The sequence below is a fragment of the Ambystoma mexicanum genome, chromosome 4q (genome assembly GCF_040938575.1).
Source record: "Ambystoma mexicanum isolate Mex_15411 chromosome 4q, UKY_AmexF1_1, whole genome shotgun sequence".
NCBI classification, from domain to species: Eukaryota; Metazoa; Chordata; class Amphibia; order Caudata; family Ambystomatidae; genus Ambystoma; species Ambystoma mexicanum.
In genome coordinates this window covers 445,309,853-445,326,603 of record NC_090928.1, presented here as the reverse complement: position 1 = coordinate 445,326,603, position 16,751 = coordinate 445,309,853, and the positions used below count along the sequence as shown (strand labels likewise).

At 47.4% G+C, this 16,751-nt stretch overlaps 1 protein-coding gene across 1 annotated transcript in view; it reads left to right on the top strand.

Moving 5' to 3' along the window:
• The window catches only part of LOC138467255 (uncharacterized), a 1,232,016-nt gene that overhangs the window by 620,860 nt on the left and 594,405 nt on the right, over positions 1-16,751 (top strand). Inside the window, exon 25 of the mRNA XM_069607273.1 lies at positions 13,839-13,982. Within this exon, the coding sequence (XP_069463374.1) occupies positions 13,839-13,982 (144 nt within the window). The remainder of the gene's footprint in view (positions 1-13,838; positions 13,983-16,751) is intronic.

The following is a 16,751-nucleotide window of genomic DNA, read 5'->3' as shown; positions in this document are numbered from 1 at the left end:
CTTATAGTGAGAGATACCGGGTGGGGAAACATTGTAACCACAATTGCCAAAGTAAAGAGGGGACAATAATGTCCCCTAATGTGTTATGAGGAACTGTGCTAAAACCATCCTAACAAAACTTTGTTGTTTATGAAAAAAAATGTGAAATAAGTTATACTGAATACTGTCAAGAAGTGCAAAGAAAGTCTCTTTGGTTTATCGAGCAAGAGCTTGTGGAAACTTTGACAATCATTTTGAAGAGGCATTTATCCTGTTTAGCAATAAGACAATCTAAGTACCTAGTGTATGATTTTGATGTATGTACAAGTGTGAGGGACAGATACCTTTTTATATTAGAGTGTTTTCCATTAGTCTTAGTTGCACAGGTATGGAAATCCTCGTTAGGTAAGGGAAAGCAAGGCTTTTATCAAACCCATATTATTTGATAAAATTGCTACTTGTGAAAAAACTCTGTCTACTTGTCCGTCTTGCATTTCTGGCCCTGAGGAATAGTTTATCTTTACCTGGAATGCCTTTCTCAATCTCCTAAGCCTACGTCCTTATTTGCCACTTTAGTGCCATCACACCAGAGGGTTAAACATTTCATTAGAGACTTCATTTCAGGTGTTGGCCAAGGAAATGTACATTCAGGGCCACTCCTGAAGAGGTATTACTGCATTGTAGGCTCAGTTAAATAGAGCGTCATTAAAAGAGACATTTAATGCAACTAGGTGCGTAACTCCCAACATGTTAATGCAACATTGCAAATGTATCAATAGGTTCTATATATTTGGATTTCTTTGGTGTAGGTGCTGTGAAGGCATCAGGAGTTAGACAAAGACAACTAAAGAAAGTTTGGGCTACACACTTTCATTAAAATCACAATACGTTTGGGAAAAGGACTAACTTGCCCTATGCTAAGGTGGGATTCCCTACCTAACTGAAACTAATGATATTCTGTGTCAGGGAGTCCAAAGTAAATATCTGTCTGTGTCCAAAACCTATACTTGCCCTCACATCGATTTGTTCAAAACATTTTGGGATGTCAGCGTCAAATGAAAAGTGTTCAAAGAAAAGGTCAGAGCTTCTTCCAGCTCTTGGTTGGAAAATGGGTTCTCCCTTCCCCAGGGTTCAAGTCTCTCGCTGTTTTCAAAACAACACAATTCCTCTGGATTCTTCCCAGCTTTCATGCATCTGTGTCGTTCATCAATATCACAAAGTGCAGCTCTTTATGTTTGCAATATGCAAGCTTTTCTTGACATTCAACCATAAACTTATAGATGAGTTGAGTGGCTTCTTTTTAGTTGGGTGCATTCAGTCTAGGCGTTGTTTTCGGACCACACGGTCCACCCATTACAGGTCACACAACCGACACACCATATTGGTTACTCCTGCGTCCCATCCCCTTTCCTCCATACTGCATGGGCGTCCCTAGCTAGGGACGGGAGACAGAGGCTTTTTCACCAGAAAAATGATCTTCCCCTTTAAATTTCGATGCACTCCCCTGACTACGCCCACAAGCGCCACTCCTCAGTCCTCTTTTACGCACCAACAGCGCATGGCCTAGTAATTACACACATTTTTCCCCAGAGAAGTACTTTTGTCATCATTTTTCTTGTTTTTAATCAAGGTACTTCTGTCCTCTGGTGCCATGCTCCTGCCCGGCGCATGTCGAAGTCAGTGGGCTTTAGCAGGTGTCCAGCCTGCAAGGAGTTCTTCCCTACGTCCGACGCCCACACTGTGCCTCCGCTGCCTTGGCACCGACCATGGCTGGGAGGGCTGTTCCGCGTGCGACATGCTGACAACACCCGCTCTGAAGAACACACTAGCCAGGTGGAGGGAGCTTTTCAGAGGGTCACCTCCAGAGGACTTAAAGGAATTCGTCAAGCACAAGACCAGGCCCAAGGTAGGGGCACTGTTTTCATCCACACCCGCAAGGGCGACTCCTTCCCCAGGAAGTGCATGAGCGGGAGGGACCTATCAGGTCCTAGTACCAGTGCAGGTACCGAGGCTGCTTCAGCTACCAATCACCAGGCGGAGGGGTCGCGAGATCCTACAGATGACTATGCTTAGGGACCGGAAGGTTCTACTACCGGGTTTCAACCCAAGGGGCTACGCCCTAATACCGGACTGATGTCTAAGGGGGTGCCTGTACGCAGCACTACCAGCACCACAGCCGAGGGCACTCCGCCTACCAGGTGCCATCCTGAGATGCAGGGTAGGCCTCAACTTCCACCGCCAAGAGTCCTGGAGGAGGCCAGGCCTCAACATCAACCAGGCACGTAGCAATCAGCCAGAAAAAATGGCGGTTCGCTCCCGACACCATCCTCCTTTGGGGACCAGGTAGAGGAACGAGTTTTCAGGTGGGACTGGCCATTGCCTGGCACGTGGCTTACGGCATATCCTTCAGCATTGCATGTCAGATACACCCCACATACAGCAAGACAGATTTTGACCAGGTCTCAGCAACCTCAGGGTTCCACAGCCATGCCCGCTCCACCAAGCGCTCCGCCGGCCTGTGAAGACAGGTTTCTTGAAAAATTCCTGACTCTTATGAGGTCTCTGCAGATGTGCCTCACCCTCAAGGATGTGATCAGGGACATGCTCCCTCCAGTACTGGCATCCACAGCCATACTGCCCCTGGGTCCAGTGTTTCCAGGTCCAATGCAGCCTCAGCTGCCTGCGCCAGTTCCCATGACACCGGCTCCCATGCCGTCGCCAGTCACATCAGCCCCGTATCAGCTGCCACAGCAGCCTCTGGCGCCCCAGAGGGGAAAAAAGGCATGACACAGCCACCCGGATTCACGAGTCTCCGGTGGGGGGCAGGCTTGCCCTTTACTCTAAACGCTGACTCCTCCCCTGCGCTCCCACAGATTGGGACAGCAACTCTGTTGGCGGAAATGTGCTTGCTCGTAGAGAGTCAGGCAGTGGCCTCCCAGCAGGGTTTGGGCTTCTATTCACAGATTTCCACCATACACAAGAAGCACCAGGCTGGTCTGAGAGTTGTGTTGGACCTTTCCACTTTGAACCTTTCCCTCCCTCTTCAAAAGTTCAAGATCGTTAACCCAGCATTTATAGACATTCTGCGAGGGAAAATGTATGCGCTCCCTGGATCTGAAGGATGCTTACCTACACGTCCCAATCTGGCAGCCCCGCCGGTCCTTTCTGAGGTTCAGGATTATAGGTTTTCATTTCCAATACAAGGTTCTACCCTTTGTCCTCAATTCGGCCCACATGGTCTTCACAAGGCTGATGAATGCGTTGGCAGCCCTACTCAGGGCCCAAGGTCACCACGTCTACCCATATCTAGACGACTGGCTCGTCAGGGAAAGGTGTCCTCTACGTCCTTTGATTCCTCCAAACTCTTATCACAATGTTTCTTCTCCAACCCGCTCCCTGCACCACTCTCCTCACCTGCGTTGTTTGTCACTGGATCTTCTTGAAGTCTACGTCGGTGTGCCAAATAGTCCTTCTCCTTCTTTTGCAGAACGTACCTGCCTCGAGTAGAAGCCACAGTGATGCCGTTCACTTCCAACACTATGGCTCCAATCCTGGGGACAGGCTGTCAAGTGTGGGGGAAAAAGCCAGAAGGCAGAAAAAAACCCTTGTGATGAGATGAGGTACGATGGGCACACGTGCAGCAACAGGACGTGAATACTTGAAACAGCACTCAAGCCGGCTGAACAGAAAATAGTATGGGAAGCAGGAACAACAGAGGTGAGCGAATAAGCAACTAGCGAGGGATAACAGAACCTCCACTAAAATGGGAGAAAAAGAAGAGTGGAAAAGTATGGAGGAGGAGAAGAGGGGAGAAAGTTCCCAAAAAACAGGGAGGTAGCGAAGAGACAACAGCCGGAGTAAGTGGAAGGTCTCGGGAGTAAGGCAAGAATAGGAGAAAAATAGAGAGAGAGGACCCGCCAAAGCAGAAGCGAGGTAAGATACAGAACAGAGCCGTAGGGTCTAGAAAAAACAATAAAAGAAAAGAGCTTCGGTGTGAAGCATAAATGTAGAAATAACTAGCGTATTCACCAGAACGAAGAGAGCTATCAGAACGGTTGCAACGCGCCGACCGCTGGGAGTGCAAATGCTAAGTACTTCCCAGTGGCGACCATGTTGGGAGAATGACTAGAGCTTTGCTCACCGTTCTAAAGCAACGTGATGGAACATTCAATGGCGGTATAGCCACCAACGCGGTAATAGCCACCAGTTGGTCGGGGGTATGACATTATACCCCCTCTTAGATCTGGGGAATCCGGGTTTGCTTGGATACGTTCGGTGGAACTAAGCAAGCAATCTGGGGGCATGTACAAAGGAAGCAGGTTACCAGGAATCCTCCGATCTTGGGTACCCCTTACAGGAGATAAGATACTCCAGTCGTCCTCTGTAATAGCGAGAATCTCGGATTTTAGAGACTTCATATTCGTCTTTATTACTGTCTTACATATTTTTATGGTGAGACATAGGTCTGTGTGTTTCATTAGGTACAAAAGTTTTTAGAAGAGAAGAGTGAAAGACAGGGTGAATGCGACTGAGGTTGGGAGGTAACTTGAGCTTGTATGTTACAGGATTTATCTTGGCCAAAATGGGAAAAGGTCCCAAAAACGCAGAGACAATTTGGAGGGGCGAATCCATCGAATGCACTTTAGTCCCTTCAGTCCAGTCAGGGCACATGCGACGGTGAATCTTGCTTGAATCTTGTAAGATCTAAGACTGGCTTCCAGACTGTATTTTGTGGTCTTGTGAGCCTCCGCAATGGTAGCCAAAGTGGTTTCTACCGCCGGTGAACTGCTGGGTTGTGGGAGTATGGGAAGAATTGCTCGTGGATCGAGGCCATAATTACAATAGAAGGGGGAGATCCCTATAGCTGAGTGTTTGGAGTTATTGTAAGTAAACTCTGCTGTTGGGAGTAGCTGTACCCAATTGTCTTGGTGTTGATTACTGTAACACCTGAGGTACTGCTAAAGTGTAGTGTTGAGTCTCTCTGTCTGTCCATTGGTTTGAGGATGGAAACCAGATGATAAAGCTTGTTCCATGCCTAGACGGTGGCAGAGTTCTTTCCAGAATTTACAGATGAACTGGCTACCACGGTCTGAGGTAATGGTGTCCGGAAGATCATGTAGCCGAAATATGTCTCTAGCGAAGGTTTCCGTCATGCCTGCCGCAGTAGGTACACCTAGCAGGGGGGAGAAATGAGCCATTTTGGTTAGAGTGTCTACTGTGCGCATGATACAGGTACATGAATTGGAGACTGGAAGTTCCACTATGAAATCCGTGGATATGTGACCCCATGGACGAGTGGGTATTTCTGCTTGAGTAAGGAGACCTAGTTGTTTGCCGGTGGGATTTTTGGCCGTGGCGCAGACAGGACAGGATAGCAGGTAATTCTTGAGTTCCTGTAGCAGAAATATAGAGTAACATATAGGGACTAGACTTTGTGACTATCCCCTGGAAACCGGTCCTTCATGGGCCTGGGGTTGTTTTTTTCCCGACCATTTGATCGGCAATTCAGAGCAGTCTACGAGGATGTGTTTATCTGAGCCGCAGTAAGCACATAAACCTTTTTCTCTCCTGCGTCTTCTTTCTTCAGTGGAGAGTGGTGCTCGGGTTGTTCCGATCTGCATCGGCTCTTCTCTGGACAGTGGAGGAGCGGGTGAGGAAGAAGATGGAACGTCACTTCCGAATAGATGACCTTGGTGGCGTCTTCGTTCGGTTAGTCTCTCCTGAAGGCGATATTCGATCTGCAAAACAGACGACAATCAGTCTGTGAATGTTGGAGGTCGAGGTGAGCGAGCCAACTCATCCTTTATTTCCTCTTTAAGACCCCTGCGGAAAATGGCATACTGGGCTTGTTCCGGCCAGCCGGCTCGTGCAGCCAGTGTCTTGAAAGTGGTACTATAGGAGAAAAGATCTGACGTACCTTGGCGAACATCCAGTAGGTCTTCACACGCCGTGAAAGTCAGTTTGGGTCTTTCAAAGGTTTGTTTCAAAAGGGCCTGGAAACCCCCGAAGTGTTGTAGTATAATGTTGGCACTGGTAACCAATGGGGTTGCCCACGCAAGGGCATTACCCGTCATGTTGGAGATGAGAAATCCTACTCGTGACTGATCCGTTGAAAACGCTCGAGGTCTAAACGTGAAGTAAACCGTGCAGGCTTCAAGGAATTCCTTGACTTTCTTAGGAGAACCATCGAATTTGCCTGAAGATAGAGCCATCAGAGGTAATTCAGGAGGTTGCTGTTCACGATTAGTTATTAACTGCTTTAGAACTGCGTTTTCGGCCTTTACGGTGTGTAACTCTTGTGACAATCCTTGCATTGCGGTCCAGAGTTCTTGAACCTGCTCTGGGGTGGCCATTGTTATTACTTGGTGTTGCAATCTGTCCTCTATGTTCTTTGATCCCTCCAAACTCTTATCACAATGTTTCTTCTCCAACCTGCTCCCTGCACCACTCTCCTCACCTGTGTTGTTTGTCTCTGGATCTTCTTGAAGTCCGTGGCGGTGTGCCAAATAGTCCTTCTCCTTCTTTTGGAGAACGTAGCTGCCTCGGATAGAAGCCACAGTGATGCTGTTCACTTCCAATACTATGGCTCCGATCCCGGGCATAGACTGTCAAGTGTGGGGGAAAAAGCCCGAAGGCAGAAAAAAAACCTTGCGATGAGATGAGATACGATGGGCACAGCTGAAGCAACAGGACGTGAATACTTGAAACAGCACTCAAGCCGGCTGAACAGAAAATAGTACGGGAAGCAGGAACAACAGTGGTGAGCGAATAAGCAACTAGTGAGGGATAACGGAACCTCCACTAAAATGGGAGAAAACTAAGAGTGGGAAAGTACGGAGGAGGAGAAGAGGGGAGAAAGTTCCCAAAAAACAGGGAGGTAGCGAAGAGACAACAGCCGAAGTAAGTGGAAGGTCTCCGGAGTAGGGCAGGAATAGGAGAAAAATAGAGAGAGAGAACCCGCCAAAGCGGAAGCGAGAAATATGAGGTAAGATACAGAACAGAGCCGGAGAGTCGAAAAGAACAAAGAAAGAAAAGAGCTTCGGTGTGAATCGAAAATGTAGAAATAACTAGCGTATCCACCAGAACGAAGAGAGCTATCAGAACGGTGGCAATGCGCCGAACGCTGGGAGTGCAAATGCTAAGTACATCCCAACGGCGGCCATGTTGGGAGAATGACTAGAGTGTTGCTCACCATTCTAAAGCAACGTGATGGAAAATTCAATGGCGGTTTAGCCGCCAACGCAGTAATAGCCGCCAGTTGGTCGGGGGTATGACACACGGTCTCCGGAGGCCACACAACCTCAACCCTCATGAACACACTACACGAGCTGGGATTTTCCATCAATCTCAAGAAGTCACCGCTGGAGCCCACGCAGAGTCTAACGTTTCTGGGCGTCATCTGGACTATGAACTCCGAGAGGATTTTCACCTCAGAGGACAAGATCACATCCATCAAGAGGGCCACCGGTCATTTTCTCAGCAGAGCAGTGACCTCGACGTGATGGTACCAGCACCTCCCGGACATCATGGCGACATGTATCCTCGCTGTGCCGCATACGAGACTCAGGATGAGATGCTTGCAACTTCTCCTGGAACCAGGAAAAGGGTTCCCAGGCAGAGATGGTCAGCATCCCACCTCATCTCCATCAGGACCTAGTTTGGTGGGGCAAGGAAAGCAACCTGCGGATAGGCAGGCCCTTCTGTCAACCATCCCTAAGATTTGGCTGGTGGCAGTGGTATCTACCATTTTTATTGTACGGCGGGCTATGAAAATAGCCTCGGTACGGTTAGAGGCTATGGTGGTAGCCTCAAACTCTAACCCGCTGGACCCCTTTTATTTTTATTTGGTTCCAGTCAGGTTTATTCACCATTTCTTTTTGTAAAGGTCTATCTCGTGTTTTACTCTGCGCGCCAAACCAGGTTTGGTTCCTTTGTTTGCCGTCCTTTGGCGGGCTTCTGCACAGAAGCCCTCCTTAGGCATCTGATTGTCTGGGTGGACAGGATGTGAGGGAGGGGTTTGAGGCCCCCTGCACAGGGTCTCCTTGGAGACCCAAGTCGCACTCTAGTTTGATTGGCTAGGTGGCTGTCCTTGCAGGACAACCACCATGCTGTGTGATTGACAGCCAGTCTGTGTAAATGGGGGAAAACCGCTTAAAAGCAGGTCTCTTGGACTTGGAGGGCAGAGTTGCCACTGGAACGAGAGAACCAACGAAGAGCTGAAGGAAGACGACTGCTGCAACTACTGGACATCCCAGTGTAGCCCTGCTGCAGGTCCAAATCGCCCGAAACTCTGACGACAGAGAAGATCTGCAGGGAATCTTCTTCCCTTGAGCTTGGTGGAACCAACCAGCTCGCCAAACACCAAACGCCAGCCTTCCTCTCCTGGTCGAATTTACTGTGCCTTGCTGCAGTGAACCGAATAGCCAGGAGGAACGGAACCTGTTTGGGTTTTAAGGAGCGCACCTTTTATTTGACGCTTTGCTCTGCTGCTGGCTTCTTCCCTGGGCAGTGCAGGACCCTCCCGTGTTCCTCTTTCTTGTCACCACGGCAGTCGCTTCAGGAACCGTGAGCCTGCAGGAACTGCTAGGAACAACCGCCTCAGTTACAGCATTCTTCTTCATTTAAGGTACTGTGCAAATTTGGTCGTTCGTTCCGTCTGACCGTGGTGAAAGTGTTTGAAATCTTTTGCTTCTCCTTAGGCTTGTCCTTCTCTTCTCCTTTGAATAACTTTTCTTCCAACCAACTTTGTTTTGAACTCTTGGCAAAGACTTAACCGTGAACTACTCTGAACTGTGTGATCCTCTGCAAAGACTCTGAACCATTAACATTGGCCCAGGCCTATTGACTTGAATCCTAGTTGTGGTAAGCCTTTCCTAGATTGCCCTGCCTATCACTTGTTGGTGTTGTTGATTTTGGATAACCTTGTCTTTTCCTCCCTTTTAAATTGCTGGAGTGCCATTTTGCTCCCACTTCATTTTGAGCTTAACTTGTCCAGAATTGATTGGGGGTTATTGTAGTGTATCAAGATTGTGATTTCTGCTGCTTTATATTGGTGAACTGTTTTATAACTGATGGTGTAAATAAATGTATATTATTTTACTCAGAAACCTTGAATCAGTGTTTGTTTGAACCATAGTAATTGCTGTCCTTTGTGTAACTTCTGATACTGCTCACTTTACTCTTGAGATAAATCTGGCTGCTCAGCCATCGCTATCACTTTACTGTGTAGTACGGGCTTGTACCAAAAGTGAATTTGTACTTACACTTGTAGTCTTAATTGTGTGTGTTGTTCCCATAGGGTACTGCATATGATTCTGCCTAACAGCGCCTTATGTCACCATCACTACCGACTCGTCCCTAGAGGGCTGCAGAGCTACTTTGGGCAGCCACAACGTCAAACTGGCTCAAGTTGATGGCCATCTGGCTTGCTCTCAAAGCCTTCCTCCCTATGATCAGCAGCAGGGCGATCCTTATTCAGACCAACATCTCCACCAGCATGTATTACATCAACAAGCAGGGTGGCACCAGGTCGACTCCCCTATGCACTCTAGCAGTCAACATTTGGGAATCGGCTTTGGAAAACAACATGCACCTGCCAGCAATACACCTCCCCGTGGACTCCATTCTGGAGGGGAACAGGCTCAGCAGAATGGGTGTAGACAACTACAAATGGCAGTTGAACAAACCGGTCCTTGAGGGGATCTTCGACAGGTGCGGTCATCCTCAGGTGGACCTCTTCACCACCTGGTACAACAGGAGATGCCCCCAGTTTGCGTCCTGGCAGGGACAGGGCTGGGGCTCCCTGGGCAACGCGATGCAGATCCAGTGGAACGACATGAACACGTATGCCTTCCCTCCGACTCCCCTGGTTCACAGGATAATCTGCAAGATCCGGGAGTCCCGGCACCTCCGTATCATCCTGATAGCTCCGTGGTGGCCAGCAAGACCAGGATTCTCGGAACTACTCAGCCTGTCAGATCAGGCCCCGGTGCACCTTCCCCTGGATCTGGCACACCTACTCTCGCAGCAGGGAGGCACGGTCATCCACCTCGCACCCCAGAAATGAGCCCTTACAGCGTGGTTCCTGAACAAGTCACACTGAGGCTTCTGCAGCTGTCTCAAGCCAACCTAGACATTATACTGCTACCAGGAACCAATACAAAAGCAAGTGGACCGGGTTCTGTCACTGGACAGAATCAAAGGAGGTTGATCCCTTGACCTGCACGTTGGACAACGTACTATCCTTTTCGGCACACCTCGCTCACTCAGGGGTCCAGGTAGACAAATGTCACACCTATCTGGTGACTTTGAAGCCTACAGGAACTCGGAGGAGGAGGTGTTTTCTATCCTCCAATTCGGTGGTCAAGAGGCACTTGGTGGGCCTGTCCATGCTCTACCCGCCCATCAAGAAACCACAACCTGTGTGGCAACCTCAACGTGGTCTTGGGGGCCCTGGCGCATAAACCATTCAAACCTACGGTGTCTGCATATATCAGGCTAGTCACCATCAAGACGGCCCTCCTGGTGGGCCTCAGCTCGGCACGCCAGATCAATGAACTCCAGGCTTTGATGGACTCAGAGCCCTATACTACTTTTCATAAGGACATGGTGGTGCTTAGAACTCACCCCGCATTCTTACTTAAGGTTGTCTCCTCTTTCCACCTAACTGAGGAGATAGTGCTACCAACTTTCTTCGCGGAACCTAAGGATGGCGCTCAGAGGGTGCTGCACTGTCTAGATGTCAGGCGCGCTCTAAGATTCTACCTTGGCAGGGACAAGAGCTTCCACAAATCAGATGCTCTCTTTGTCATCTTTGGTGGGTCAAAGCCGGGCCTTCAGGCCTCCAAGGCTTCCACAGCTAGGTGGATGGTTTCAGCCATCAAGGAGGCGTATGAGGGGCAGCACAAACCTCTTCCAGTGAACATGCATGCCCATGTAATCAGCGCTAAGGCCACGGCTGTCGTGTTCCAAAGGCACGTGCTTTGGCAGGTTATCAGCAAATCGGCTACATGGGCTACGCGCTACATTCAGTTGTAATCGCCCTTGCAGTTTGGAGGAAAGGGTACATGACGTAGGAGTAATTATAAGTTACTCACTGTAGTGACTAACATACTCCTAGTCCATAGTCCCCTTTCTTCCATACATCCCACCATCCTCCAGGCAATGGTAATATTTTTGACGCATCAAAGGGGACTGAGGAGTGGCGCCGGTGGGCGGAGTCAGGGCAGCGCATGCTCCCAGGGCTGAGCCCCCACGCACCTCTACATTTAAAGGGGAAGATGATTTTTCTGGTGAAAAAGGTTCTGTCTCCCGTCCCTAGCGAGGGACACCCATGCAGTATGGAGGAAAAGGGACTATGGACTAGGAGTATGTTAGTCACTATGGTGAGTAATGTTTTGGCACCATTCACTTGTTGAATTATCAAATCTTCTCATAGCTTTGCTGCTGTTTCAACTTTCAACTTATACCTCATACAGTTACTCTTTTCTTTCTGGCTCTTGCCAATGCTTGTTTTCTCTCAGATTCTACAATTCACAGTTCCTTATATCCTTTGTCAATGCGTGCTTTCTTTAATTTACATGATTCACAGTTCCTTTGTATCAGGAAACACTTTTCACTGCTTTCAGTTCAAGTGGCATTCAATCATTGTTACTTTCTTTTGGTTCGGTATTCAAAACTTCAGATCAGTCACATCAAATAACATAACTGCAAATTCCCAATTCACTCTCCTGCTGGGAATTTTCACCCTGTTCACAGGCTTCTCATTGACTTTAAACGTTCACTGCTTTTCTGGCCCCTTGTTGGCCTTTTTAATTTCATTACAGTCCGGTATGCAAAAACCGCTCCATTCAATACTTTCAGCCTTCACGTTATCGTAGTTATCAATTATCTGTACTTTAAGTTGGACTGGCATTCCAATGGCCTACGCTGTCCTATGCTCACTCGCGAGCGCTTTGACCTGCATTCACCATGCGGCTTGCACCACAGCCTCCCAGAGTCATTCAGCATGCTTTGACTCACACGGTACGCTGTCTCTGTGTGCTTTCCTCTGCTTTGTTTGTCTCTCTGTGGCTGTCCTGGCTCGGCACGCCTCTCTTCCAGGGTCTCCAACACCTCAGTTTACCGGAGAGGGCTGACTCCAGGAGGTCGGCAGTCCAGCCCTGCCACCGGAGACCTTCTGAAAAAAACGGCACAATCTGCTTCCACTGCAATGACTCAGCAGTTCCTCAGCGCTTTGGACACACGTTTTCCCTGCCTTCCCCTCCGGCTTCTCCTTCTGCAAGTGCTCCACAGGCGATCTCCTTAACCTCACCTGAGAGGGCCATTTATACTGCCCCTTTGCCCTCAGGTGCTGGTAATATTCTTCCATTGCACAACGATCTTGGTGTTTGGCATCCCTCTTCCTCGTCCCAGTACCAGAGTGGTGTTAGTGTGTGTCTGAGTTAATGAAGGATGGATGTATGTTTTTATGTGGTCTCTTCCTCTTCTCAGTACTATAGTGGCATGTATTGGGAGATGGGAGATGGTTTTCGGACAAAATAGGGAAGGGATTGGTAATAACCCATGAAAGCCTGGGGGACATTTGATTCCCTAAGGAAGGGACATGCGGGATACCATGTCTCACCCAAGGGTGCCTCATCCCCACTCCCCAATTCTCCTGCTCCCAGGTGATCCTCCCTCTAATATCCACCGAATCTAAAAGTGACGGTCTTTCCCTAGCCACCTGGGGGGGAGGATATATCAGGGAAAGAAATGAGGACGCCCTCAGATTCCTCACAGTGCCTATCAACAGTTCATGTCTGAATTATCCTCGTCTAACATATTATACACTCACTGAGTCTGGAATATTTATGCATGGATTATCTTTTTTTTATTCCCTTGTTTGTGGAATGCTTTAGCGTCATCTATAAGCTGAAACAAATGCATTGGAGTCCAGCTAGGGAGAGATGGCATATGAGGAGGGATACAATGCTTGTAGGTGTTGTTTGGTTATTTAGCCACCCATTGATTGCCGATGGCCATGCTGATCACCATGTCCATCCACACCCACTTCCTGCTTGTCCATGCCTAAAAACACACCTTCCTGGGATCTCTATGAGCTAACTTTATCAAGCCTCAAAATGAAACTTTGCATTCGAAGTGCCTTCCAGGTTTTTTTTCAAAGCAATCTTCTGAGAGCTTATGGTTTAATAGGTGCTGTGAACACGCTACTGATTTAATAAAAATATCTTAACCAGGTCTGCCTTTAGGCACTTGATTCATAAGCAGTATGTATGTCCTTACTGAAGTCCTGTTAAAAACAAGCATTAGTAATGCCAAATGTTTCACCCTGAGTATAGGTATTAATAGGTATTTGCCAGGTACTGTTATCATATGCCCAGGGACTGCACCATTTTGAAGCTGCTACCATTAAATGCAAGTTTGTACCATTATGGCAATGCCTGGCAAATACCTTTCCCATATCTACATAAAAACCAAAACTGTTGGCCTTGCCACTGCTTGTTACTATTTGTTTCAGGAAAAAGTTGGTAATGTAGGCCTATCTCTGGCAGAGGATTATCCTCAATGTGTATGAGCGTTGATGAAGAAAACTAGAACTCACACCAAGGATCATGTGAAATATGTTCTTGAACTATCCTCCCTTGTATGACACATAACCTAAAATGTCAACATTTGATGTTGGTGTCTTCAACTTCTGCTTTTGGAAACCATAATCATTATTATTTCTGCCCCGTCCAAGAATAACAAATATGTCTTATTTGTTCAACTTTTAGGGTGGAAGATTAAAACTACAACACAAAGATGTTTATTTAGACCATTGGGATTACATGTGAAATTGTTTTTCGTTTCCATTTCAGAGCAATAGTGCAGTCGCTGTCAATATACCTGGTATGAATGACGAGACACCAGAATTCATTCGAAATGGTGTTTTTCCTGGCTTCAATATGAGGAGACGTGTAGCTAATCCTTTTGCAAAGGTGCTTTCTAGGAGAAAATATCAGGTAATATAGGTTTCCCCTCATTTTTCTTTCCAAAACGATATTTGTTAATGTACTACCTTTTTAGTCCGCAATATTTTAAATAACAAATTCAAAATCAAAGGAGTGCATGTATACAACCAACCTGTGTAGGCCGTTAAGCATGACTTGTTTTGGTACCCTGTGTTTTCAAAAATGCTATTGCAGCTGGCGTCTGTGACAGAAAGGAGGGTCAAGATTGATTTTTTTGGCTCACTGAAAATAATAGCATTGTATCCTCTCAGCTCTGCCTGTCTCAGATGCATATCATGACATAATTGTCAGAAACAGTCACAAGACTCTAGTGGCATCATTAGGGAGCTACGCAGCAGGGCATCCTTGCATGTTCTAGTAGGTGAGTATGTTGGCCCAGCCAGGGAAAGTGTTTTGCAGATGAGGTAAGAGATATGGGTCAGCCAGCCATGAGCTGAGTGAGTTCCCTCTAGCACTTGGCCACATGAATGGTAAGGGTAGAGCTGGAGAGCCACTGCTACACAACCTCTGCTTAATTGTAGCCAGTTCTACCTCTTTATTAGTGCATGGCTGGGTCCCAAAGCCATGCTGGCACTGCCATCAAAAGACATGGCTCTGGTCCATAGAGGTTCCCGAGAGAAAGACAGACAAGCCTATGGAATGATGCTATCTTCATTGGGAATCAGAGGGCTGGCCCTGGCAGCCTACAACCGTCATGTATCTGCTCAAATCTCCCTCAGTGATTTCATTGCGTGTACCCCCATTGCAAACGACCCTCCCCCCCCCATTGCTCTGGCGGAGGTTCATATGCAGCTATGCCCATTTCCTATTTTGAGGGTCAACCTCTGACAAAGATTCAATACTAGCATTGGAGAATCCTACCCCTTGTTCTAAGTGTTGATCTTATTTACTTTATTCCAGTGATTGCCTTCTTCAGAGATCCCTATAATCAATTTGAAAGATACATGTACTGCCCGTTTAAAGGCAATGGACCTGATGAGGGCAGATGAGATAAGCACATGGAAAGCTTGAAATAGAAATGTGTGTTCTAAGGGATGGTATATAGTTCTGCCACAGCGATTGCTTCATGCTTTTCAGCCTACCTCGTGATAAAGATTATTAACTTCCATAGAGTTGCCTGTGCACTGGGCGACTCTTAGACAGTCATTGCCTGCCCTATCGGATGTGCAGTGCACAGGAGAGCAAATGAAGCACCTGTGATGAGATCCACATTGGGCCACTTCATAGGGGGCTAACAGGGATGTCAAAGAGAAATCAGGTGGTCATGACCTGTAACCATTCTCCTGTTTCAAATATAAAAGGGGCAGCTATAGTCAATATAACAGGGTAAGATAATAGAGGCACTGCCACAATTCCTCATGATCACTTATAATCCCCTTGTGCTTGATGCAGTGTAAAATTCACCCCACATGTCTACAACAAAGGAAAGGTTCTTATTATTATAATCCTAGCCTATGCTGCATAATGACAATGATATTCACTGCATTATTCTGTTTTGTTATGTGACTGATGGTGACTTGGACTCATGCCACAATAGGAGATTAAATATAGCACCTCATTAAAGTGCTGTAGAAAACTCCCCCACATATGTGGAACCACCAGGGTTGGGCACCACTGTGTGTACCACAACTGTTACATCCCGAACCTTGTGGGCTGTGCTCAACGCCCTGGGCACAGCTATATTGGGAGGAGTGGGCATCCCTCGCCTTTGGAAATGCAAGTGCAGATGCATGCCCACACTTTTCAGTGCACATTCATCCATTACTCAAAGCTCATCCTACGTGCCGTAAGATGCTTAGATGGGATGCTTAGATGGGACATGAGGGTCAACCTAAAATAAATATTGCGGATGGATTTGCTGAGTTATTGCTAAATTCCCTGTGGTAAATACAGCGAGCACCAAGCTACCACACCATTACAGGTTTTAAATAGTTTATACCTTGTGCGCTATAATTGATTCCCCCAAATATACCACTAATACTGGCACCATTAGTCTGCCCACAGAGGTCATCATAGAGTTGACAGTGACTGATCCAACTGGCTGGTCAGTGTGTCTTTAGTATCACTGATTCATCATGAACTATTTTGTCACCCATGGGTCCATACATTTACATGAGTCGGCTGAGTGCCAATGCGTCCCCTGGGGCAGCCTAACCTCACAGCCTGCAGAAGCTGTTCCAGTGAGAGGTGGAACATCAATTTGTGGAAGAAATATGAGTTTGCCAACTGGGCCCCTGCTCCATGAGAGTGCCCGAGGACGGTAATTAGGCGCCTGGTGATGGAAACAGCGACACAGAACATAAATCTGATGATGATGAGGTGTTGAACACAGTGATTCTAGATCAGGCTTGTACAACCTTTTTTAATGTGAGGCCGAAGCATTAACATTTTGTCACCCAGTGGGCCGGCGGGCCAAAAGTCAACAACCTCACCCAAAGCAATATATTAAAAAGCAGTAGTGTGTGACCTTTGCCACAATAGCATCACAAGCAGTGATAGCCATGCAATCCCAAAGATAACTTTTGGTGTCAGGGGCAGTGATCAAAGGTTAGTTGCTTGTGATTTCTTTCATTGTGTATGTGTTCATATTTTTCTGAAATAGTGGGGGCCACCGAGTGTAGCGAGGGAGCTATAAGGATCTAGGGAGGGTTTGGGGGGGGGGGTTCCCCCCAAGAATGGTTTTGCAAATATGGGGTTGAAATGGTGAATTTTACAGCAGAAAAAGTGACCAAAAAGCCATAAATTTACATTCAGTCCTAA